This window comes from Danio rerio, chromosome 16 (assembly GCF_049306965.1).
Source record: "Danio rerio strain Tuebingen ecotype United States chromosome 16, GRCz12tu, whole genome shotgun sequence".
Classification (NCBI taxonomy): domain Eukaryota; kingdom Metazoa; phylum Chordata; class Actinopteri; order Cypriniformes; family Danionidae; genus Danio; species Danio rerio.
The window spans coordinates 11,119,257-11,141,021 of NC_133191.1; the positions used below are offsets into that span (position 1 = coordinate 11,119,257).

The 21,765-nt window shown below is 34.8% G+C and overlaps 1 protein-coding gene across 19 annotated transcripts in view; it reads left to right on the forward strand.

Annotated features, from left to right (window-relative positions):
* The first annotated feature begins 1,463 nt into the window (after positions 1 to 1,463).
* The window catches only part of pou2f2b (POU class 2 homeobox 2b), a 138,631-nt gene continuing 118,329 nt past the window's right edge, over positions 1,464 to 21,765 (forward strand). For all 19 annotated transcript variants that reach the window (XM_073925042.1, XM_073925057.1, XM_073925050.1 and 16 more), the window contains exon 1: positions 1,464 to 1,547. In XM_073925042.1, coding sequence (XP_073781143.1) covers positions 1,511 to 1,547 — 37 coding nt within the window. In that variant the 5' untranslated portion in view covers positions 1,464 to 1,510. The remainder of the gene's footprint in view (positions 1,548 to 21,765) is intronic.

The window sequence follows — 21,765 nt, forward strand, 5'->3', positions numbered from 1 at the left end:
TATATAAATTCCCAGGTCTGCTCTTGAAGAAAAACTGACTCCGAAAGCTGTAAAATGTGTGAAGGTGAGGGTCCATTGGACAGAAGCAGGGTCTCAGATGTATTTTAGGCCTTGGAGGTAGTCGCCGCTCATTTACAGTTTGCAGTAACTTGTGGCCCTGGGAGTTTATAAATGCTGCTTTCATTTGAGGTAGGATTTGTTTTTGCTGTTTTATTAGATCTGAAAATAAAGGAAAACGAGTATTTAGGAGTGTTATGGGTGGTACATTTAGAGCTCTGTCCATGGTGCTGAAGAGCTAAATTAAGTCTGTGTCTAATGAGTAGTAGGAGTTGTCACCCTTTTATATTTTATAAAAGTATTGTTCATTTTCTCATAAATAGACTGTCCAAGATTTAGATGAGTTCTCAGAGCATTAAGATTTTTTCAAATGTGAAGTGAGAATGGGCGTCACGATGGCAGAGTGGGTAAAGAAGGTCACTGGTTCGAGCCTCGGCTGGGTCAGTTGGCATTTCTGTGTGGAGTCTGCATGTTCTTCCTGTGTGATCCAGATGATCCGGTTTCCCCCACAGTCTGAAGACATGCACTGTAGGTGAATTGAATAAGCTAAATTGGCTGTAGTGTGTCTGTGTGAATGAGTGAGTATGTTTCCCAGTGATGGGTTGCGGCTGGATATGGATCATCCACTGCGTTAAACATGGATAAGTTGGCAGTTCATTCAGCTGTGGCAACCCCTGATTAATAAAGGGCCGGAAAAAAATGAATGAAGAGAGAACAAGAGAAAACAACCCCACCTCCAAAAAACATACACGCAAAACAAAGGCCATGATTTAGTGACATGGGCCACTGTATTAATTTTTGTGTTTGCTGTAGATTCTTTTTTTACTATCAAAGAAAACTTGACACTTTTATTTTATGAATCAACAAGTTTTCATCTTAGAAAAATGTTTATATATGTAACAAAGATAATGCTTTATACCCACAAATAAAATTATGCAGATTAAACTATTACTAAATCACAAGGTGTAAACTAAACTGAAGTAGGGCAGCTACACCATAGTCAGCTGAGAACACAGTATTTAGGAGAGAGGCCTTCTGTGAAATCCCCGCCTTTTGTGTGCAATTGAGCAATTCCACCTATAGATGGCAGCTTTATTTTCTCAGTCAAGTCTAAAATAAAACATATTTTGAAGAAAACGAACAAAAAAAGGGTGAAACCTCGAGTAAATAAAGCTAACACATTTTTACTTAATTTTCTAATTCTCTCGCACCTCATTTTTTTCATCAGCAACGGTCAACATGCTGTCATGGTAACGGCTGAAGGCAGAGCGGGGCAGCGAGCACCCCCTCCGCCCGACCCCCTCACCTTTTGCCCCTAATTTCAAATTCAGGCTCCTCACCCGATTCCTTTTCTATTTCCCCCCCCCAACAAAACACCCCCAAATATCACTCCTCTCTCCCGTGTTGCTGTGTCCGACTCTTTCCCGTGGCCGAGCAGCTCGCGCGTATACGTATGACTGGAGACTGCGCGTTCATCGATGGAAACGCCGGTAATGTTGTGTAAACAAACTGACAGCTTTTGTTTCATATAACTCATCCATACTCTGCCTCCATCATTCTGCTCTGTGTTATTATATAGGCTATCTTTCCCTACTTATGTTCGTTTGTCGTATATTCAAAAAAACGCTTTAAAGTTGTCCTGTCTCATTTGAACCTGTCCTGCACAGGAGAGAGGCGGACAGGGTTGTTGCCTGTAATGATTTCTTGCTCACTGCTCAGACCGGGGATTTCTTGTTATTGATTAGATAGAAATTAATTCACGGGACAACCCTCTTCGCTTCTCTCAGTTTGTTTATCTGGGTGTGCCTCCCGCGAGCCACTGCACGCGCTCTTCTACATGCTGTAATTGGCGCAGGGCATCGCGGGAACATTTGAAAACTATTTTATGAGATATGCATGTGCTCGTGTTTTACAGTGAGGATGTAGAAAACTGCAGCTTTCTGTCATTCATTCTCTCCTATGCCTATTACTGGTGTTTTGGTATCAAATGTAGACCATACTGTGCACTCACGAAGCCATTCGCTGTTATTATGACGAAGGAGCTCATAAACATTTCTGAATGAACACACATATATATATATATATATATATATATATATATATATATATATATATATATATATATATATATATATATTTATATAGCTAACTGTTTGTAAGTCTTAGTGTTACTGAATGCTAAGGTAGTAGCCTAGGTTTAAGTTGTATTTAAAATTTAAAAACTCTTTAAACAATTTGTCTGGAACTAGCTCAGTCGTTGTGGTGATTTAAATCCTAGCATTAGCATTCTTTCCTTTCGGTTTTGTCTTTTGACTTGTGGACAAATATCTAGACTTACACATGTGTACTCCTTTGGGAAGCTTTGTAATCAATATGGTCGATATTTGTTTGTCGGCGTATCCTTGATAACGACGTTGTAATAACAGCATCGCACGGCCGTTAGTGTCTGCCGCCACACTGGCTGAATCTCCGCTGAGGGGGAAATCGATGAGGAGACTGAGTTAATTATGAGAAAATCAATTAAAAGGTGGAGATTTTGCCTTTAAAAGAGCAACCAGTACCAGTGCAAAAGAAAAGGGACTGAATTCGCAAGGCTGCTCACTTTGTCTGTACTGAGATCATCTTCGTCAGGGGTCTGCGACCGATGAGAAGCCTTCATGTTTGAGATCTCTATAATTAGTTTATATTGAAATGCTTTACTGAGGATATTTCTTTACACCTGAGGTTTTTATAAATTATAACTACGCGATTTGATAAGTGGTAAGGAGCGCGCGAATGCTGTTGGCTAATGGAGATCTCATTATTGTACCCAAAAAAAAAAAAAAAAAAACTAATACTACTAATACTTCCCTTCTTAGACTTTACAGACCTGAAACTTGCCTATAGCACTTATTCATTGTTGCTATTAGTTGTGTAAATTGCTTCCTTGTCCTGTAAGTCGCTTTGGATAAAAGCGTCTGCTAAATGACTAAATGTAAATGTCATTACGCTTTCTTGCCTCAGTAAACAAACTTGAGCTCGAAAAACAAAGAAACTGGTTTAGTATTTTTCCATTGTCAACTTTTCTTTTTTCTTTTTTTATATGGCTTTGGGTTTTGTAGTGTTGGACATAAAGGTGGATACATTCTCATCTTGTGGGTTTACATTGTGAAGATGGTTCATCAAATATTTGAACAGGCTCTCTTTATACCGGTGCTCTCACGGTTCATGGTTAATACACAGGCACACGTAGCTTTTATTGGCCTCATATTAACTAAAGAAACGCTACACAACCACAGCTTCTTCACTGGTGCCGTGTAGCCTACATACCCAAAAGATACAATGTCTTTAAATCTTCAGGACTTGGCTTAATATGAGGCAACACTGCACTTTTAACGTGGTGCTGAAATTCCAAGAGCCATTGGGAAAAGTTTAAATTAAAATAGATAAATTAAAATTAGGTTACACTGATTTTTAGGATATTTATGTAGTTTTAGTGCAGCTTTAAGGACTAATATTAAAACTTCATACTGCTGACAAAACAAGTTACCACTGCATTCTGATCTAGAAAGATACAACATTCAGAATTCACGACGGTATACATAGGTTAATTAGTTCTTAGCTTAATTTGTCACATCGCAAACGAGATATTTAGCTTTTGTAAAACCGTAAATTAAAACAGTCTATGTAAAGCAAAACGGTGGTCTAATCGTCTAAATTGCACAATATTTGCGGAAAACATATCTGAATATCAGAAAAGCGAAAATGCATTTCTAATTTTTCCTATATGCTGATGGATTCATTTAAGTGCTAATAATAATAAAGAAACTATTTTAATAGCGTTATTAGTTTTATATTAGTCTCTGCATTCAGGATTATTTAAACAGGCGGTGTTTTATTGGGATAGCCCGTGTAATCTTCGTATTTTGCTTAAATTATTGATGATGATTAAATTATATATCTGTCACGCTATGTGTTATAGTGTAGACTAGTTATGTAGGCTACTCAAACATTTAAAAAAATTCTCTGAAGCAGAGTAATTCAAGGAAGCTAAATTAAACCCGAGCAGATAGGCTATATGCAAATTGCGCAGCATAATAATAGAACGTTCATCGCCTAACATTTGTTCAATATCCTAATATAAAACGCAAATAAAATGATACATATCTAAAAAATATTCTGAATGCAGGCATAATAAAATAAATAAAATAATTCCCCATACAGCGCCTGTTCAAGATTATTATCTAGCCTGTAAAGAATGTGTCTTTAAGATTCACTATAGAAATAATGTATTTTCTATATAAAATAAAGAAGACTGTTCTTAAAACGTTTATGAATTACAAAATATGCTCTTTCATTTGATCATATAATGCAGTTTTGATTGGTTGTTAAAATTGTTAAAATCAGCACTTCTTCTTTAGCTTACAACGTTAGTCATGTTCTTGATATAATGCAGATTTAAATATTATTATTAATATGTTCATGTCATAACCAAAATGAAAAATGACAACAACAAAAAAATAAATAAAAAAAAGAGTAAACTCAAGTTATAGTCTATAATCAATGCTTGCATTTAGCTATTATAAGGAAATACGATGGAATTATTTTGGTTAAAAGTTCAATTAAATAGCCCATCGACAGTATTTTCGCAGTAATCATATTATTTTATGTAGCTCATCATCAATAGCAGCTTACATTCAGAACTGTCGATTAAAGCCTAATCGCTTGATTGCTTTCGTGTCTATTTACACAAATGAATATGATTGACGTAAATGAGACAAAACAAACTGGAAATACAAATATACGGAGCAAATGTAAAACTAAAATAAGAATTAATTTGTAGTCTAGACTTCGGGTCTTTCTGTGAGTCTGTTTTTGTTTTAGTTGCTAAGGCTAGCAGGCTATGTTCTTTTATTAGAATATAATCTCACTGGCTCAACTGCATTTAGGACAGGATTTTTGTCTTCCTTATTTCAGGAAACCGCTGATCTTCATTGACTGATCAATATAGGTCGTCTTTTTCAGAAGATCCTTTATTTGATGAGAAATCATATGTTGCTCCTTTAGAATGCACATTATTATTATTATTATTATTATTATTATTATTATTATTATTATTATTATTATTATTATTATTATTATAAAAATGCCCCGAAGAAGCTGAGTGTCCGGTATCAATCTTTTTTTTTTTTTTTTTTCATAAGCAGCTGTCAGCGTAACTCACGACCCCACGGGTCAGAGGCCAAACGACCACCGGTGCAATTAAAACGGACAGAGATGGAGCATTATGGCCGAATCTAATTTTCCTCACACAAAAGAACAAAACTGCCCGCAGTTGAATTCAAAATGTTTGTTATTAAGGCACAAAATGCTGGTGCTATTGCTGCAAATATAGGCCTATTCAAGCATTAGAGAACACATAGTTTCTATGTTACATGGCCATTTTGTTTTTGCTTGGAGGGAGAAAGGGAAATATCATTCTGCTATATTATTTGTTATTTAAGATATCATGCCATTGATCAGTTTTGATTTTTGTCATTATTATTCCTCAAAAATGACTTATTTTAATGTCTTTTCTTTTTCATTCTTTTGAAATCAGGTCTAACCTGTTTTATCACTTATTATTGATTTTTATTGGTTTATGTTTGTCTCTTTTATTCGTGTTATGTAAAGCACTTTGAATTACAACTGTGTATGAATTGTGCTATTTAAATAAACTTGCATTGCCTAGAAAATGCTATTGCTTATTTATTTATTAGACAAAATAACGTTATGGTATTTATGGGAGTTTCTGTGAAAAGAGTTATTAAAAATACATGTATTTTATTTAGATGCAATAAATCAGATTGGCCTATCCACATTCGCAGCTGTAAAACGCACCCAGCGAAACCTCAATATCAGCAACTAATAAATTGCAGGCTGCTCTAACCTTTGCAATTGCGGCTTTTGCTCCTGGTTTAAATGTGTGACCGATCTCTATTTTGTTGCCGCCTGCGTGTCCGTTGAAAGCATCGAGATGACCACAATAATACACACAAGAGCACGCGCGGCGTTTATGGATGCGCGCGTGTGTTTAGAGCACGATGAGCCGACGGGGTCAGAGTTCAGATTCAGCCCCAGACGGACGACCTTGCCCTTATAAATGACCCCGGGGTCGAACGGGGATGGGGGAGGTTGAGAAGGGATACAGAAAATGATAGTTGAAGGAGGAAAAAAGACAGAGCCGAACGAAAAGGCAAAGGGTAAAAAGATAAACACAGAGCTGGTTATGAAACACACTATTTTCCCTTCCATTTTATTTCCAAATGTATTCTCCATTTGCTTCTCTCACGCCTACATGAAGGAGAAAGTTAACGTTTGACCTTTATCTTCACCTCAGTTCCCTGCAGCTGCTAGATGTACTTTCGCTCTAACACATAAGATTGAGGTGTACGCGCCATGTTTTTTGCCTCTCAGGTGGAGAGTGAGGGCTGAGGGCCGCTCTTGAAGCCCCAGCAGGGTAACCGATGGTGTTCGGGCCCATCATAGGGGTGCAGTTTTATTTGTGACCTGCGCTGGGCAGTAGAGAGCTGGCTGTCCAGCTCATTTAGTTTGGCTACTTATCTTAGCCAGTGAGCAGGGGAGGATGCAGGAGTGAGAGGGAGGATACAAGCAAGCCCGAGGCTGAGGGAAATAACATGAAAAAGCTCACAAAAATGGCTGTTTGTCCCCTTTGTGCTCGGATAAAGCTTATTGCAGTGCTCATAATCTTCTCTGTCATAACAAGTGCTTTTTTTAAAAGATAATTTAGCATTCATAATGCATTTATAAAACTAAAATGACCAACGACAAACTAAAACAACAACTACAATTGTGTTATTTTTGTTTAGTCTTTTCAATAATGAGTGAATTTTAAAAAGTTAAAGGCTTTTAATGTTATTGCATTTTTAACTATGCTACTACTTTATTTTTTTATTGTCCACAAGTGGAAATTAATCTTTGGCTTCACCGACCACATCAGCCTTCACATTACACATATCACAAAAAAAACAGGCAACACAAATACATTCGATGCCATCACATTAAACTCCATTAAAACCCTATACATACTCAAAACACCGTATTTAACCTATTTGATGCACATTATTCTTTTCTTGAGGTTGCCTAAAACTTCTTTTTTGGTGGCAAGAATTGAAATGTTATATTTTAGGATGGGAACAGTCTACAATAATGGCATGTTTCAATAATGGCAATCTTTCTGTTTAATTCTTGAATAAATTTCATTAGTTTTTTGTGCTTTAACTACAATTGCACTGGCAATTTTTACTACTGACATAGTTTTTGCTTTTCCTTTATTGGCAACAGTTCATACCATGCAATCATGTTAAAACTCGCACCACTTTCAACCAAGTTCTTGTATGCCATCTCCAGAACAGTGTTGGGGAAAGTTACTTTTGAAAGTAGTTCGTTACAATATTGGGTTACTCCCCAAGAAAGTAGCTAATCGTGTTACTTGGTTGTTTTGTGCTTTTGAGTTACTTTTGTGTTACTTTTCTATATACTTGGCTGAGATTTTTATCTCTTTCAGAACTTGCAGGTGTTGCTTCCACAATTTTTATTGAGAAGCTCTGCATTTAACAAACCCCATATATAACCTACACCTTCATTTACCTTTAAAAAATGTAGGATAATATTTTATTTTGAGAACTTTCTGAACCCAGAGCTATACATGCTGTATATACAAATTAATTAAAGTATGTAGCATGTTTGGTACTTTTGAATGTTTTGTTTTATCAGAAAAGTAAATTCACTGTCTATTGAGATAAAGACTGCAATAAAGCCTAATACTTACATGCAATAATTTATTAAGGCAAAAGCAGATTTTAAACCTTTAAAATGTTTAACAACAAAATGAACAGGAAGCCGATAAAAATCATCCCCAAATTTAAATAAACCTTTGAGCTTTATACATTGAATAAATTGCTTCACATGGCCTTAACAAATGTGTAAATCAATTCCCAAAAGAGAAAAAAATCTTATTTTATTACAAAACGTAGTCACTTAGACAGTGGTTGTATCTCCTCAACAATAAAAGCAATAACAAATTTTTGTCTAATTAATTGTTTTACCGGTAGAAGATTAACTGATGTCAATCATTTGTTGTTTAGCTGGAGGTGGGGTGCGAGTGTAGTGCTTTGCATCCATTTTTTTTTAGATGTCGTGTTTCTTGCAGTTGTCAAGAGTTTTCTTACACATAATCTACACTTAACAACAATCCACTCCTTTTCTTCGAGGAGTTAAAAATAACAAGCATTCCTTGCAAAAATCTCTCCGGCCTGCCATTGTGACTGTAACATTGTGACTGTCTGTGGTGATAACGGGGGATTCGGGAATGAATCGTTTGTTTTAACCAAATCTTCTAAGTGAATCTTTCGAACCAGTTCATTAAATTGAACAGAGTTGTCGTCAAACCGTTTGCGTCTTTAGTAAGTACTAACATACTGGATATTCCTACTGAAATAAACCTATATCCTTAGTTATTCAGTTAGTAGAACAGTGCACTGATTTATGTACTGTGAAAAAGGCGACCGTCTGTTCCCTCGCAACACGCTCTCTCATTGACTATGTTTACATGGACATCAGTAATCAAATTATTTGCCTTAATCTAATTAAGACAATATTACGATTAAGGTGTTAACATGAGTTGCTTTTTGAATGTTCCTTTCAAGATCCCATTTTACATCTTGTAACACATAATTCGATTAACGTCATTGCGTCACCATATTATTCACATTACCTCTGGAGTTTCATGTTATTTCGGGTGTTTCGTTTTTAATTTGTAGACTTTAACTGCAGTTTGGCATTTTCACTTTCATTCAGAATCATTTAATGCATGCCCCCCAGCAACCCCCCCATTCCCCCCGACTGCCTCTGACAAACGAGATACTGGATGCAACTATGAATTGCTGAAAGAGTGTTGTTTTAATGGAAGTTCATACCACATGCTGCATAAAAACTCTGCATAATACGGATGCGGGTGTTGGTCTGCACTGATTTATTATCAGTAACAACTACTCTTTGAGGACGATGTAAAAGGAAATCTTTAATCCACCAAATAAGATCACCATTTACTCCTAAATCAAGTAATTTTTGCAAGAGAATTTCAATCCGAAAGTAATTCTTTGAAAGTTATACGTTAAACTTTAATACAACCATAAAGCTAGAAACATACAAATATGGAAAAAAAATCACTTGAAAATGTTCATTTTTTTCTGTTTCTTTTATTTGTATACAGTATGAGTTTGAATAAAATGTGATTTGTTTTTTGCTGGAACAGTGCGATAACATTTCTTTTAAATACAAAATAATCTTTTTTTTTTTTTTTTGCTATTTTGTTCAGTATATGAAAGTTAAACTGAATAAAAAAAGCTGTCTAAAAACATTTTTAGTTTTATACAAAAAAGTTTGCAATTTGCAACATTATTTTATAAATATGAAAGTACTGTCATCATGGGATTTACAGAATATAATAAAAACTACATTTTACATAAACACACAACTGTGAATCCAGACAAACTGAGTACTTAATCATTATTTATTTTATTGAGTCATGGCATGAGAATTATAGAAACATATAGTTTGATAATTATCACTAACCCCACTGAAATAAAGGGAATTGAAATGACTTTGAATGTATGATCGCTCAAGACCAGTATATGTATGAATCTTACATGTATATTTATTACAAAGCAGTGTTAAAACGACATAAATATTATCCTGTAAACTTAGTAATCAAAAACCATTAATAATAAACCAATTTTACTTGCATAAAGTTTTGTTTTTAAATGATAATGCATTTTTTTACTCTGCGTCGTTTCATTAGAAGAATATAAACATGTTGATCAACAAAAGTCAGTTTTAGAAAGGTTTCAGACATGGGAAAAACAATGTTATTTTCACAAAATGTTTTTTTTTTTAACTAAAATAACTTCATAGAAAATTTGAAAAAAACAAACTACTTTTTACTTAAAAGTCACCTACTAATATAATAAAATAGCTATAATATTATGATAAAAAGCATTTGCAATTTTTAAAACGATGACATTTGAATGCATTTTATCTAAGCCCAATTTATTGTATAATGAGGTAAAGCACACTAATCTCTAATTTTTCTTCTAAATCCCTAATTCATTCCCCCTTTCTAAAATCCCTCCCATTAATTTCAGGCTGTCATATTTTCCCCTCATTTTTTCCTTTTCTTTGTCTGAACACCCCCATCCTGTAACCCATTTAAACAATTACTCTGCTCTCTCCTCGTGGGCCTGATCCAAAGGTATATCTGTGTGTTCTCTCATTGAAGCAGAGCAGCAGGTCTGGCTGACATCCCTTTATCTGGCCTGTGCTGCTGCCTCATCAGTCGCAGATGGGCTGTTTAGTGGGCATTTTCTCTTTGATGGGGGTTTTAAGGGAGAATTTTTCACCCCAAGTGTAGAGCATTTCCTGTTATCTGCTTTTTGAAACTACATTGTGTTTTCCTTTTGGTCTATAAACATTTTGGATCGCTCCGAGCTTTGATTGTGTATTGTGTAAGGAATCTTGAATTTAAATTTAATTTAATTTGTGATTTGGTATGGGAAGAACTATGGAATTAGAATTAAATTATGAATATAAAAAACAATTACACATTTATTTTTGTGGTATTTTTTCTAAAAAGGAACACATTTTTGCCTTTTTTAAATGGTCCAAATTGGTACCTTAAAAGATAGAGATAAAGGGTACTGTTTGTGGAAATTGTATTGTCCCAGTGACAGCTTTTGCTAATTTCAGTTCAGTCAGTTTCCTTTATTTATGTCATTCAGATCATCACAATAGAATTGTAATGCAGAACGAAATTATGTTGCAACAGACCCAACAAGAACATAAAAAAACATCACTATACAAACACTTTAAAATCCTAACATGATCAATAAGCTTTTATAATTCCATAAAAATATAAAAAATTTAATTATATAAGATATAACTTATTTTTAAAAAATCTCTGAAGAGAATAACTTAATACTTAAATACCTATTTCACCATTTGTTGTAATATTAACAATTTTTGCTAGTTTAACAAATTTATTGATTTATTTTTAGCTATCAACAATGCTTAAGAAATGGTATTACTCAAAAGTCTTATAATGACAGGATAAAAACAAAAAAAAAATCTCGAAACTGCACTGATTTGCTCCTCAGGCTTCTGTAACGCCTGCCTGATGGCATGAGTGAGAGCAGGCTATGACCAGCATGGGTTGGATCCCCTAAAATGTTATTTGCCCTTGACAGACAACGTTGTTGATAAAGTACCTCGATAGATGTCATTTTGACTCCAACAGACCTTTCAGCTGACTTTATGATCCTTTTAATGCTGTTCTTATCAGACACACTGCTATTCTTTATTTATTTGCTAATTTAGTTTTGCAAGTGTGGATACTCTTATTTATTTTGCACTTTTATTATGAACTCAAGTCTGTTACAAACTGAAGAAATTATGCAGTAAATACAGCTCTTGTGGGAAACTTTAGACGATATTACAAGTACATTTTAAGGTGAGCGTCGGTTTTGTTGACACTCATAAAAAAATTTTATTCAAAGTTTTAATTTTAGTGATCATGATTATTGTTCATAGAGACAAATGTAGGTGGATATTTAGTGGGTAACACTTTAGTTTAGATCACAATTCACATTATCGCTAACTACTGGCTTATTACCTGCCTATTACTTTTATAAAGTATGATTTCTGCATCCATAATACCCAAAACCTAAACACAACTTCTGCCTTACTAACTGATAATAAACAACTTAGAAGCTTATTAAAATAGTGTTAGTTAACAGTTTAACACTGTTAACTGTAACCTACACGAAAGGGTTACCATCTAGTGAATGAAGTGAAAACTAAAAAAAGGGGTTACTTGATGTTTACTTTTCCCTATTTGATTCATAGTTATAATACAGATAGTTTGAATGATTACAATCCTCATTCATCATATTTTTACAAAACTAAGCTAGAACAAAGGGTCACACTTTACAATAAGGTACCATTAGTTATTTTAGGTAATGTACACTGTAAAACCCAATAAGTTAAGGTAGCTTAAATGTTTTGAGGGAACTGACTGTGGCAAATCATTTGTTTTGAGCCAAAATGGTTTGAGTACTGTAAACTTGAATTTACAGTTGAAGTCAGAATTATTACCCCCCCAATCCACCCCCACCCCTCCCCCCTCCGGTATTTAAGCCTCCTGTAAAAAAATATTTCCTAGTTTCTATTTTAGTGAGAGAAGATTTTTAAAACACATTTCTTATAATAGTTTTAATAATTCATTTCTGATAACTATTTATTTCTGATAACTGATTATTTGCCATGATGAAAGTAAATAATATTTGAAAGTGACATTTAAAGGCATAACTGGGTTAATTAGGTTAACTAGGCAGGTTAAGGTAATTAGGCAAGTTACTGTATAACGATGGTTTCTGTAGTGGGAAAAAATTGATTAAAGGGACTAATAATTTTGACCTTAAAATGTTCTTTTAAAAAATAAGAACTGCTTTTTTTTTCTAGCCAAAAAAAAAAAAAAAAAGACTTTCTCCAGATGAAAAAATATTATCAGACATACTGTGAATATTTCCTTGCTCTCTTAAACATCATTTGGGAAATATTTAAAAAAAGAAATAAAAATTCGTAGGGGGGCTAATAATTCTGACTTCAACTTTATATATTGAGTCATGCACACACATTATTTATGTTGATATCATCAAACATTTAGAGTAATAGTAACTTAAACATTTTAACTTCAGTTGTCAAATCAATATCGAGTTCAGTTAATAGAACAAATTAAGTCCAAACAACTATATAACTACTCAAATGGTTTGATATTGCTTCTAGCATTCATTAAGTCAAAGCCACTTTTAAAAAATATATAAGTTAAACTAACTTATATTTATATTTTAAACTAAATTTAGGCAGTTTCACTGTTGGGTTTCACCGTGTATTTAACATCCACATTCATGGGTGTAAACATTAATGCACTGTGAGTTAACAAACTATCAGTGATCATTTACTAACAAATCATTTACTAATGTTAACTAACATGAACAAATACTGTAATACATGTATTGTTTATTGTTTATTAATGTTAGTAAATGCATTAAATAATACAACCTTATTGTAAGATGTTACCGAAAAAGACAAAAACCAATGGTCAGCTCATAATAGCCATTGCATTATAGCCATATTATGGGCCACTTATCCTTTAGTGAAGATTTTATTTTCATAGAACCAGTTGTTTCTTAGTTTAAAGAACATTTAAATATTATAAAAAATCTGGGTAAGAAGGTAATGAAATGTTCTGAGAGTAACTATACTTCTATTTACAGTAGATTTACTTCCTTTCCTTCACATTCAGCAGATTCTCTGAAATGCACTGTTCAGAAGTGGCTACAAAATGTAAATCTGGCACAAGTTAGAATGGTGAAGAAGTTCACAGACCTCAATTTGCTCTGCACAGAATAATTACAATACTTATAAGATATACACCTATTAGAACTCGTCTGCATGCAAACAAATAATGAATGAGCTGAGAAGACTCATCTGTTGAATACAGATGTAACGATACGTACTTTAGCTGCAGTTTATTCTTCAAGATGACCTTGATGACAACCACATGGAAAGAAAAGATGATAAGCAAGATGAACAGGAAAAAGTATCTTCTGGAATACTGTAGGGCTGTATGATATTGGGGGAAAAAAAACGACATTGCGATATTTAGTAAGACAATTTCACCAGATGACTTGAAGCTAAGGAATTCACTTATTTATATTGATTTCTGGGATTTTGTTAGGGAACACATCTGCATAAAATATATGAAACAAACAGAAATCGAACAATCAAATGTAAAACAACACGACATAGCCTTCATCGTTTAAATAACTAAATACAATTAATCTTTGTTAAACCTATAAAATAAATCTGAATATGAAATGAATATTAATAATTTAATAATAAATATAAATAAAAAATAAGTATTATAATTTCTTGTCCCCAAATACTTTTATTTATTCTGAAATGTGTATATAATCATGGACCTAAAAAAAAAAAAAAAAAAGGCAAATGACATTTTTCTTTTTATTTTCTTCCCTTGCATGGTTTATATTTCCTGGGTCGTTCATTTAGAAAGAAAATGACCAAGACGTCAAAAACAAAAATGATGTTTTTACCGAATGTTGCCTGATTCTTTATTGTCAGCCAATAGTAACTCGCACTGAATGTTGTTTTTCAGGGGTTGTACAGCAGAAAATCGTACGTTTTCTTCTTAATTTAACCCCCAGGACAGTCCAGATATCCTGGCTCGTTCATTTAGGAAGAAAATGACCATGAAATTAAAAAACAAAAATTTTGTTTTTACCACATGTTGTTTGATCTTGATTGTCAGCCAATAGTAACTCGCAGTGAGTGTTGTTTTTTAAGGGTTGTACAACAACAACAAAAAATACTACATTTTCTTTTTATTTTAACCCCTAGCACAGTCCAGATATTCTGGGTCATTCATTTAGAAAGAAAATGATAAAATAAAAATAAAAAGAAAATTGTTGTTTTTACCAAATGTTATCTGATTATTGTCAGGCAATAGTACCTTGCACTGAATGTTTTTGAGGGGTTGTACAGCAGAAAAATCTGACATTTTCTTTTTATTTTAACACATAGCACAGTCCAAATATTCTGGGTCATTCATTTAGAAAGAAAAGGACCAAAAAATCTAAAGCAAAAATGTTGTTTTTACCAAATGTTGTCTGATCTTGATTGTCAGCCAATAGTAACTTGCAGTGTATGTTGTTTTTGAGGGGTTGTACAACTAAAAACCCGACATTTTCTTTTTCTTTTAACCACTAGCACCACCCAGATATTCTGGGTCACTCTTTTAGGAAGAAAATGACCAAGAAATCAAAAACAAAAATGTTGTTTTTACCAAATGTTATCTTTTTATTGTCAGGCAATAGTACCTTGCACTGCATGTTGTTTCTGAGGGGTTGTACAGCAGAAAAATCTGACATTTTCTTTTTCTTTAAACACATAGCACAGTCCAAATATTCGGGGTCATTCATTTAGGAAAAATTGACCAAAAATCAAATGCAAAAATTTTGTTTTTATCAAATGTTGTCTGATTATTGTCAGGCAATAGTACCTTGCACTGAATGTTGTTTTTGAGGGGTTGTACAGCAGAAAATCTTACATTTTCTTCTTTTTTCAACACATAGCACAGTCCAGATATTCTGGGTCGTTCATTTAAGAAGAAAATGACCAAGAAATCAAAAACAAAAATGTTGTTTTTACCAAATGTTGTCTGATCTTGATTGTCAGCTGATTGTAGCTCACACTGTATGATGTTTTTGAGGGGGTGTATGCCAGAAAACCTTACATGTTCTTCTTATTTTACACCAAGGGCAAGTTCAGATATTTTGGGTTGTTTATTTGTTGCAAGAAAGAAAATGGCCAAAAACAAAAAACAAAAATGTTGTTTTTACAGAATGTTGTCTGATTCTTGATTGTAAGCTGATAGTAACCCGCACTGAATGTTGTTTTTGAGGGGTGTATACCAGAAAACCTTACATTTTCTCCTTATTTTACCCCCAGCGCAAGTCCAGATATTCTGGGCCGTTCATTTGTAACAAGGAAGAAAATGACCAAGAAAACAAAAACATAAGAAAAGTGCAGCGTGAAAGGGGGAGAGAGAGAGAGCAAAAGATGGCAGAGCCGCTTTGAAAACAAGGCTCTCAGCTGAGAGGGATGAAAGGCACTGGATGCAGACGCTTATTTGAGGAAAAATGATCTCTAGATGCTTCCCCACAGCCTCAAATGCCTCTTTTTCATTTCTTTCTCTCTCTCTCGTTTCACTGTAGGGATCAAGAACATGTAATCTGGTTCCGATTTCTTTGTCCACATTCATTTATTCACTGACCGGCTGTCTCTAAATTGCTTAAACATCTGGCCCCAGGGGAATTTGTACTGTTTGTTTGTTTTGTGTGATCATCCCCGAACACACACAAACACATTAAAGCAAAGCATTTCCAAGGCTTTTCTCTCCATTCCCTTTTTTTTTTTAGCCTGGCTCTTTCTTTGTATATGGAGAAATCCTTTGTAATCATCTTTGCGTCCCTTTGCAGTGTTGTTTAGAAAATTGAAAATGCCATTTTATTAATACCAAGCACAGTATGACTTGTTCTGAGAGTAGAGAGGCTGAAGACTGGACCAAAAAAAAAGCAAACAAGTTGAAGAGCTTGTATATTCCTTGGGTAGGGATTTAGTAGCTGACCCAAATGGTCAGTTTATAATTGGATAGATTCCTCATTTAGACTTATTAGCCTTCATCTAAAAACCTCAGTTGATCTGAATGAACTTAAGAACAATTTTAAATAATCAAAAGGAAAAGCAGGTTTTTCTTAAAGGCACAGCATGTCATTTTCACAACCAGAGGGCGAGTATTCACAACAAACAAAGTTTGTTACATGCAGTAACTAAGTGGAAATAACGGTAGCTGTCAACTTGATTACGTCCTAAAGGACTGCAGAAATCATGTTCATAGATGAGCTAGATTACTCAAAATGTGTTATCATGGTAGTACTTTTTTGTTGATAAGAAAAAAAAAAGTGAGGATGCGCTTTTTATGTTGCTAGGCAACGACTGATTCAGCTGCCTATTGTGCGTGAATGTTGCTGTTGATATTGGTATAATTTGAATATTTAATGATATTGTGATATTCAAGATTTGTGAAGTCATATAGCTCTGAATAACTCAAAACAGTAACCACTAGCCTCTTCTCTATCTTCAAAATCTCTGTAGTCGTCTTGACAACAAAAACACGTCATCTCAACGAAAACTCCGCCTCCGCTTTCATTTGATTGGATAACAAAATCAGAGTTGGCTTTTTTTTAACTGCGAGCGCACAGCGCGCAACGGCGGTGTGCAAAAAGCTTGCGGGCGTTAGTAAATCATAAAAGGCGCCTTTCATCACAAAAAAATGTGTTCGGTGTTATCAGCCACTAATGCCACATTTACACTAGCAGCTCAACAAACTACAATAGCTCAACAAAGATACTTTTCATTAACATAAGGTTGTAGAATTCTTAGCTTTGTTGTATCGCTCGCCATGCCCAAATTCGGTCAACAAAGGTCCTTTAAAGCAAGTCATTTCACTCAGTGGCCATCTTTGAAACGCCTTTCAGGCAATGTGCTCTGGCTTTGTCTGAATGGGGAAACATCAAATTCTTCAAAACTGTTTGACAAGCTTACTACTACATTAAAAAATTGTAATCACCAATAAAATTTAACAACAACCATCTCATAAGTTTTGTTTCTACACATTAAAATCAAACAAAATCAGCATTTTTTTTTTCAGGTTGCTTGAGCTAATGGGAATGCGCACTTGAAAGGAAACGAGATCACGACACCGACCTCATTTTTGTCCGTGTTACACTTTATCATCCTCTGAATTATGCTTCGTCAGATCGCGCTGGTCTTCGGAAGTAATTCACGACTTGGTCTTGATGGTGATCTCTTCCAGAAATAACAGCGAGTCTTTGTTTACACGTTTGTGGGTGTTTGAGTAGTTGCTGCTGTCATGTGACGTGTGTTTGACAGGACGGGACTGTACCTTGTGTTCGACAGATTACAAAACAAAAAAACCTTTAGTTTAGTATAGTTGGTTCAAAAATGTGCTGGTTTTAAAAATAGAGATTTCAAGCTTTATGTGGACATTTCTTTAATTCTGTGAAGCAAGAATTCGCTGAGATTCCAGTGTATTTGTTGACCACCAAACTGTCGTAAAATCACACAACTAGTCCGAGCTTTTCCCCCAGAGAAACGTCAGTCTGTAGCAACCGATAATTGTCACCTGCACTAGTAGGCAGGCCTTTATTTGCTATATTGGCCGTTACTCTTTACCCCTTTTAAAACTATACGAGTGACATGTCTTGTGTATTATATAGTCTCTGTTATCACTCTCGTAGATGGAGATCGCCAGAAAGTTGCCAGCCCTTCATTGAAATTAATCCTCACTGGCTGCTTCGCCTCTGCAACTTGCTCATATTGTGAAGGTAGCTATAGGCCCAATCCCAATTCTATTTTTGTACTCCTACCCCTTGATCTTTACAACCGAGGGTTATGGGGAAGGGCGTCAAAATTTACCCCTAAGAATTGGGACAGCACTACAGTACCTGCACACGTCATCATTTGTCCTCGCGATTTCTTGCTTCATATGAGATCAGATGATTACGACGGCTGGAGTGATTCCAGTTGTGTTATTTTTTAGTATTTATCTTCAGGAAATCACTGAAGGCATATATTATGTTATCATTATGATCTAATGTGGCAATAAGATCGGAATACTGTGACCATACTCATCAATGTAAACACACAAAAACAGCAATAACATTATAGCAGACACTGTAAAATGCTCATTAACAGCCATTAGACTTTTCTGACAGGGTATTCCAGTGTCATCGAGTGTCAGAAAGTTGTGGGACTGCAGTACAGGAGTTATGATTAGGGATTATAGATCGCAAATAGATTGCAAAATTTAGCGTTTTTTATTTTAGCGTTTTTTTTTTAAAGCATGACGGTAAAACATGAACACGGTTATGAATATATTAAACATGTGTTTGTTTGTTGTAAAAAGTCTTAATAATGACAAGAAATACTAATTTGTGGATCTCCTTACTTCCGGGTGCAGCTGGAGCTAGTGTATTCTGGGAAATTTTCTTACCCCTTGGTGTTAAGTGTTGTCCGGAAAAGTCTTCGTTTGAAGGGTTGTATACCCCTTAGCCCTACGCCTTCAAGCTAAAGAGAATTGGGACACCGCTACCCCTTCATGGGCATGCGCAAAACGAGGGGTAAGGGGAAGGGCTAAGGGGGAGAATTGAGATCGGGCCTAAGGCTGAAAGGCGCTTAAGTGAGTGTAATGAGAAACAAGCGGGTCATGGCACGAAAGCAGCAGAGCTTTTATTATGCCCCAGTCCATCACTTCCTTTTCTTCTGGTCATGATCACGTGGGGAAGAAGCGTTGCTGTTTTGTCATACTAAATGTATTTTAGGCTTCTGTTACAATGCTGCTATGTGCAGTCTTATAAAACGCACAGCATATTAAAGCATCTGCGGTGTTTCCCTGTTTTCTACAAACATTTCTATGTGTGACGTCATTAGCATGGTGGCACAACAGGACACAGTTCTTATCACAAGTTAAAATAGATTATTTATCTGGATTTGAACGTTCTTTAGATGACATTTAGATAATGTAAGTAAATTTTACACCTTTTTGATATTTTAGTGAAAAATTACAGATTGTGCCTTTAGGTTAAGCATAAAAGTCGTATAGTTTGTCCAGTAAAAATTTTCACTACATGGTTTCTGCTACATTCATTCTTCCATGGAAGGGCGCCACATCAAGATTGATCCTGCCACGGCTACATTACAACATTCCATTCAAAACATTCAGCCGTGTTTTTTAATAGTGAGTGATAATCGCACCAAAATGTTTTAAAAGGTGCGTAAATTATAACAGCGCAAACTTTTCTGTAACCATAGTAGTGCTGTGCGTCATTTGTTTAACCCTTTAAGGTTAAGTGCTGACTGACCTGACTGACAGGTGCGTGATGCGTGAGGCCAGCAAACACGACGTATAGCCGTTTCACTTTACTTCAGGATGCATTAATACGCTCTGTAATTCTATTGGAGACATTCATAAATATTCCTAGCATATCTAATAAATGTTGGAGACATACTTGCTACATAAACGCACTAAATCACACTTCAGCAGTGTTTATTTGAGAGCGCACAAGAAGATCTGCGCTTGATTAGCGCATGCTCGTAGGCTATTACATAAATGCGCTCATGACATTTGTCATTAAAATTACGCCAGGTAGTTGGTAGATCTGTGTTAAAAAAAAGGCCTGCCACCACAGCTGGAAAAAATCCTAAAGGAAACACTGGACTTTATGTAGGAGTAAGGTGGGTATTTAAATACATTATTTTAGGAAACATTAGTATTACTTTCCTATGGCCCAGACTGATAGCAACTATTGTAATGATGTAATTTCTCTCTATAGATCAGTGAGGCTGAAATAATATGCAATTTTGCCAATATTAAAACTGTAGTTTGAGGCTTAATTTTGTCAAAATTTATTTCCTTTTTCCTCTTTTCTTTCCTTTTTTTCCCTTTCATTTCTTTTTCCTCTTTTGTTTCTTTTCCCTTTCCTTTCTCTTCCTTTTCCCCCTTCATTTTCTTTCTCTTCCTTTTCCCAACCATTTTCTTTCCTTTTCCTCTTTCATTTCCCTTTTCTTTCCTTTCCTTTTTCCTTTTCCTTTTTTTCTTTCCTTTTTTCCTTTCTGCTCCCTTTCTTTTTTCCTTTTCTTTCCTTTCCTTTATTTTTTCCCTTTTCTTTTTTTCTTTCCTTTCCTTTTGCTCTTTCGTTTTCTTTCTCCTTTCCTTTCCATAAAATACATCTGAATCATTATTTTTAAAAAAAACTGTTTGTTTTCCTCTTCCTTTCCTTTCTTTTCCTTTTTTTCTTTAATTTCCTTTTCCTCTTTTGTTTCCTGTTCCTTTCCTTTTCCTGTTCCTTTCCTTTTCCTCTTTCATTTCCTTTCCCTTCCTGTCCTTTTTCCCCTTTCCTTTTTTCCTATCTTTTTCAAACCTTTCCCTTTTTCATTTCCCTTTCCTTTTGTTTCGTTTGCTTTTTCCTTTCCTTTTCCTTTTATCCTCTGTTCCTTTTTTCCTTTCCTATTCCCTCTTTCCTTTCCCTTTCCTCTTTCATTTCCTTTCCTTTCTCTTCCTTTTCCCAACCATTTTCTTTCCTTTTCCTCTTTCATTTCCTTTCCTTTTTTCCTTTTCCTTTTTTCTTTCCTTTTTTCCTTTCTGCTCCCTTTCTTTTTCCTTTTCTTTCCTTTCCTTTATTTTTTCCCTTTTCTTTTTTCTTTCCTTTCCTTTTGCTTTTTCGTTTTCTTTCTCCTTTCCTTTCCATAAAATACATCTGAATCATTATTTTTTTAAAAACTGTTTGTTTTCATCTTCCTTTCCTTTCTTTTCCTTTTTTCTTTAATTTCCTTTTCCTCTTTTGTTTCCTGTTCCTTTCTTTTTCCTGTTCCTTTCATTTTCCTCTTTCATTTCATTTCCCTTCCTGTCCTTTTTCCCCTTTCCTTTTTTCCTATCTTTTTCGAACCTTTCCCTTTTTCATTTCCCTTTCCTTTTGTTTCATTTGCTTTTTTCCTTTCCTTTTCCTTTCCTTTTATCCTCTGTTCCTTTTTTCCTTTCCTATTCCCTCTTTCCTTTCCCTTTCCTCTTTCATTTCCTTTCCTTTCTCTTCCTTTTCACCTTTCCTTTCCTTTTTTTCATTTTTCTTTTCCTTTTTTCCTCTCTGTTTCTTTTTCCTTTCCTTTCTTTTTCCAAATCTTTTCTTACTTTTTTCCCTTTTCCTTTCCTTTCCTCTTTTGTTTCATTTCCCTTTTCCTTTCCTTTTCTTTTGCTCTTTTGTTGCCTTTCTCCTTTCATTTCCTTCCCCCCCCCATAAAATACCTCTGAATCTTTACTTTAACATCACTTTAATCATTACTTTATATGTTTATGAGCTCTTGAATTTAAACGAATTGTAATATCACTCACCTGGGCCTCTGAGATGATCCTGGTTGGCCTTTTCCTCTTTTCTTTCCATTTCCCTTAGTTTCCTT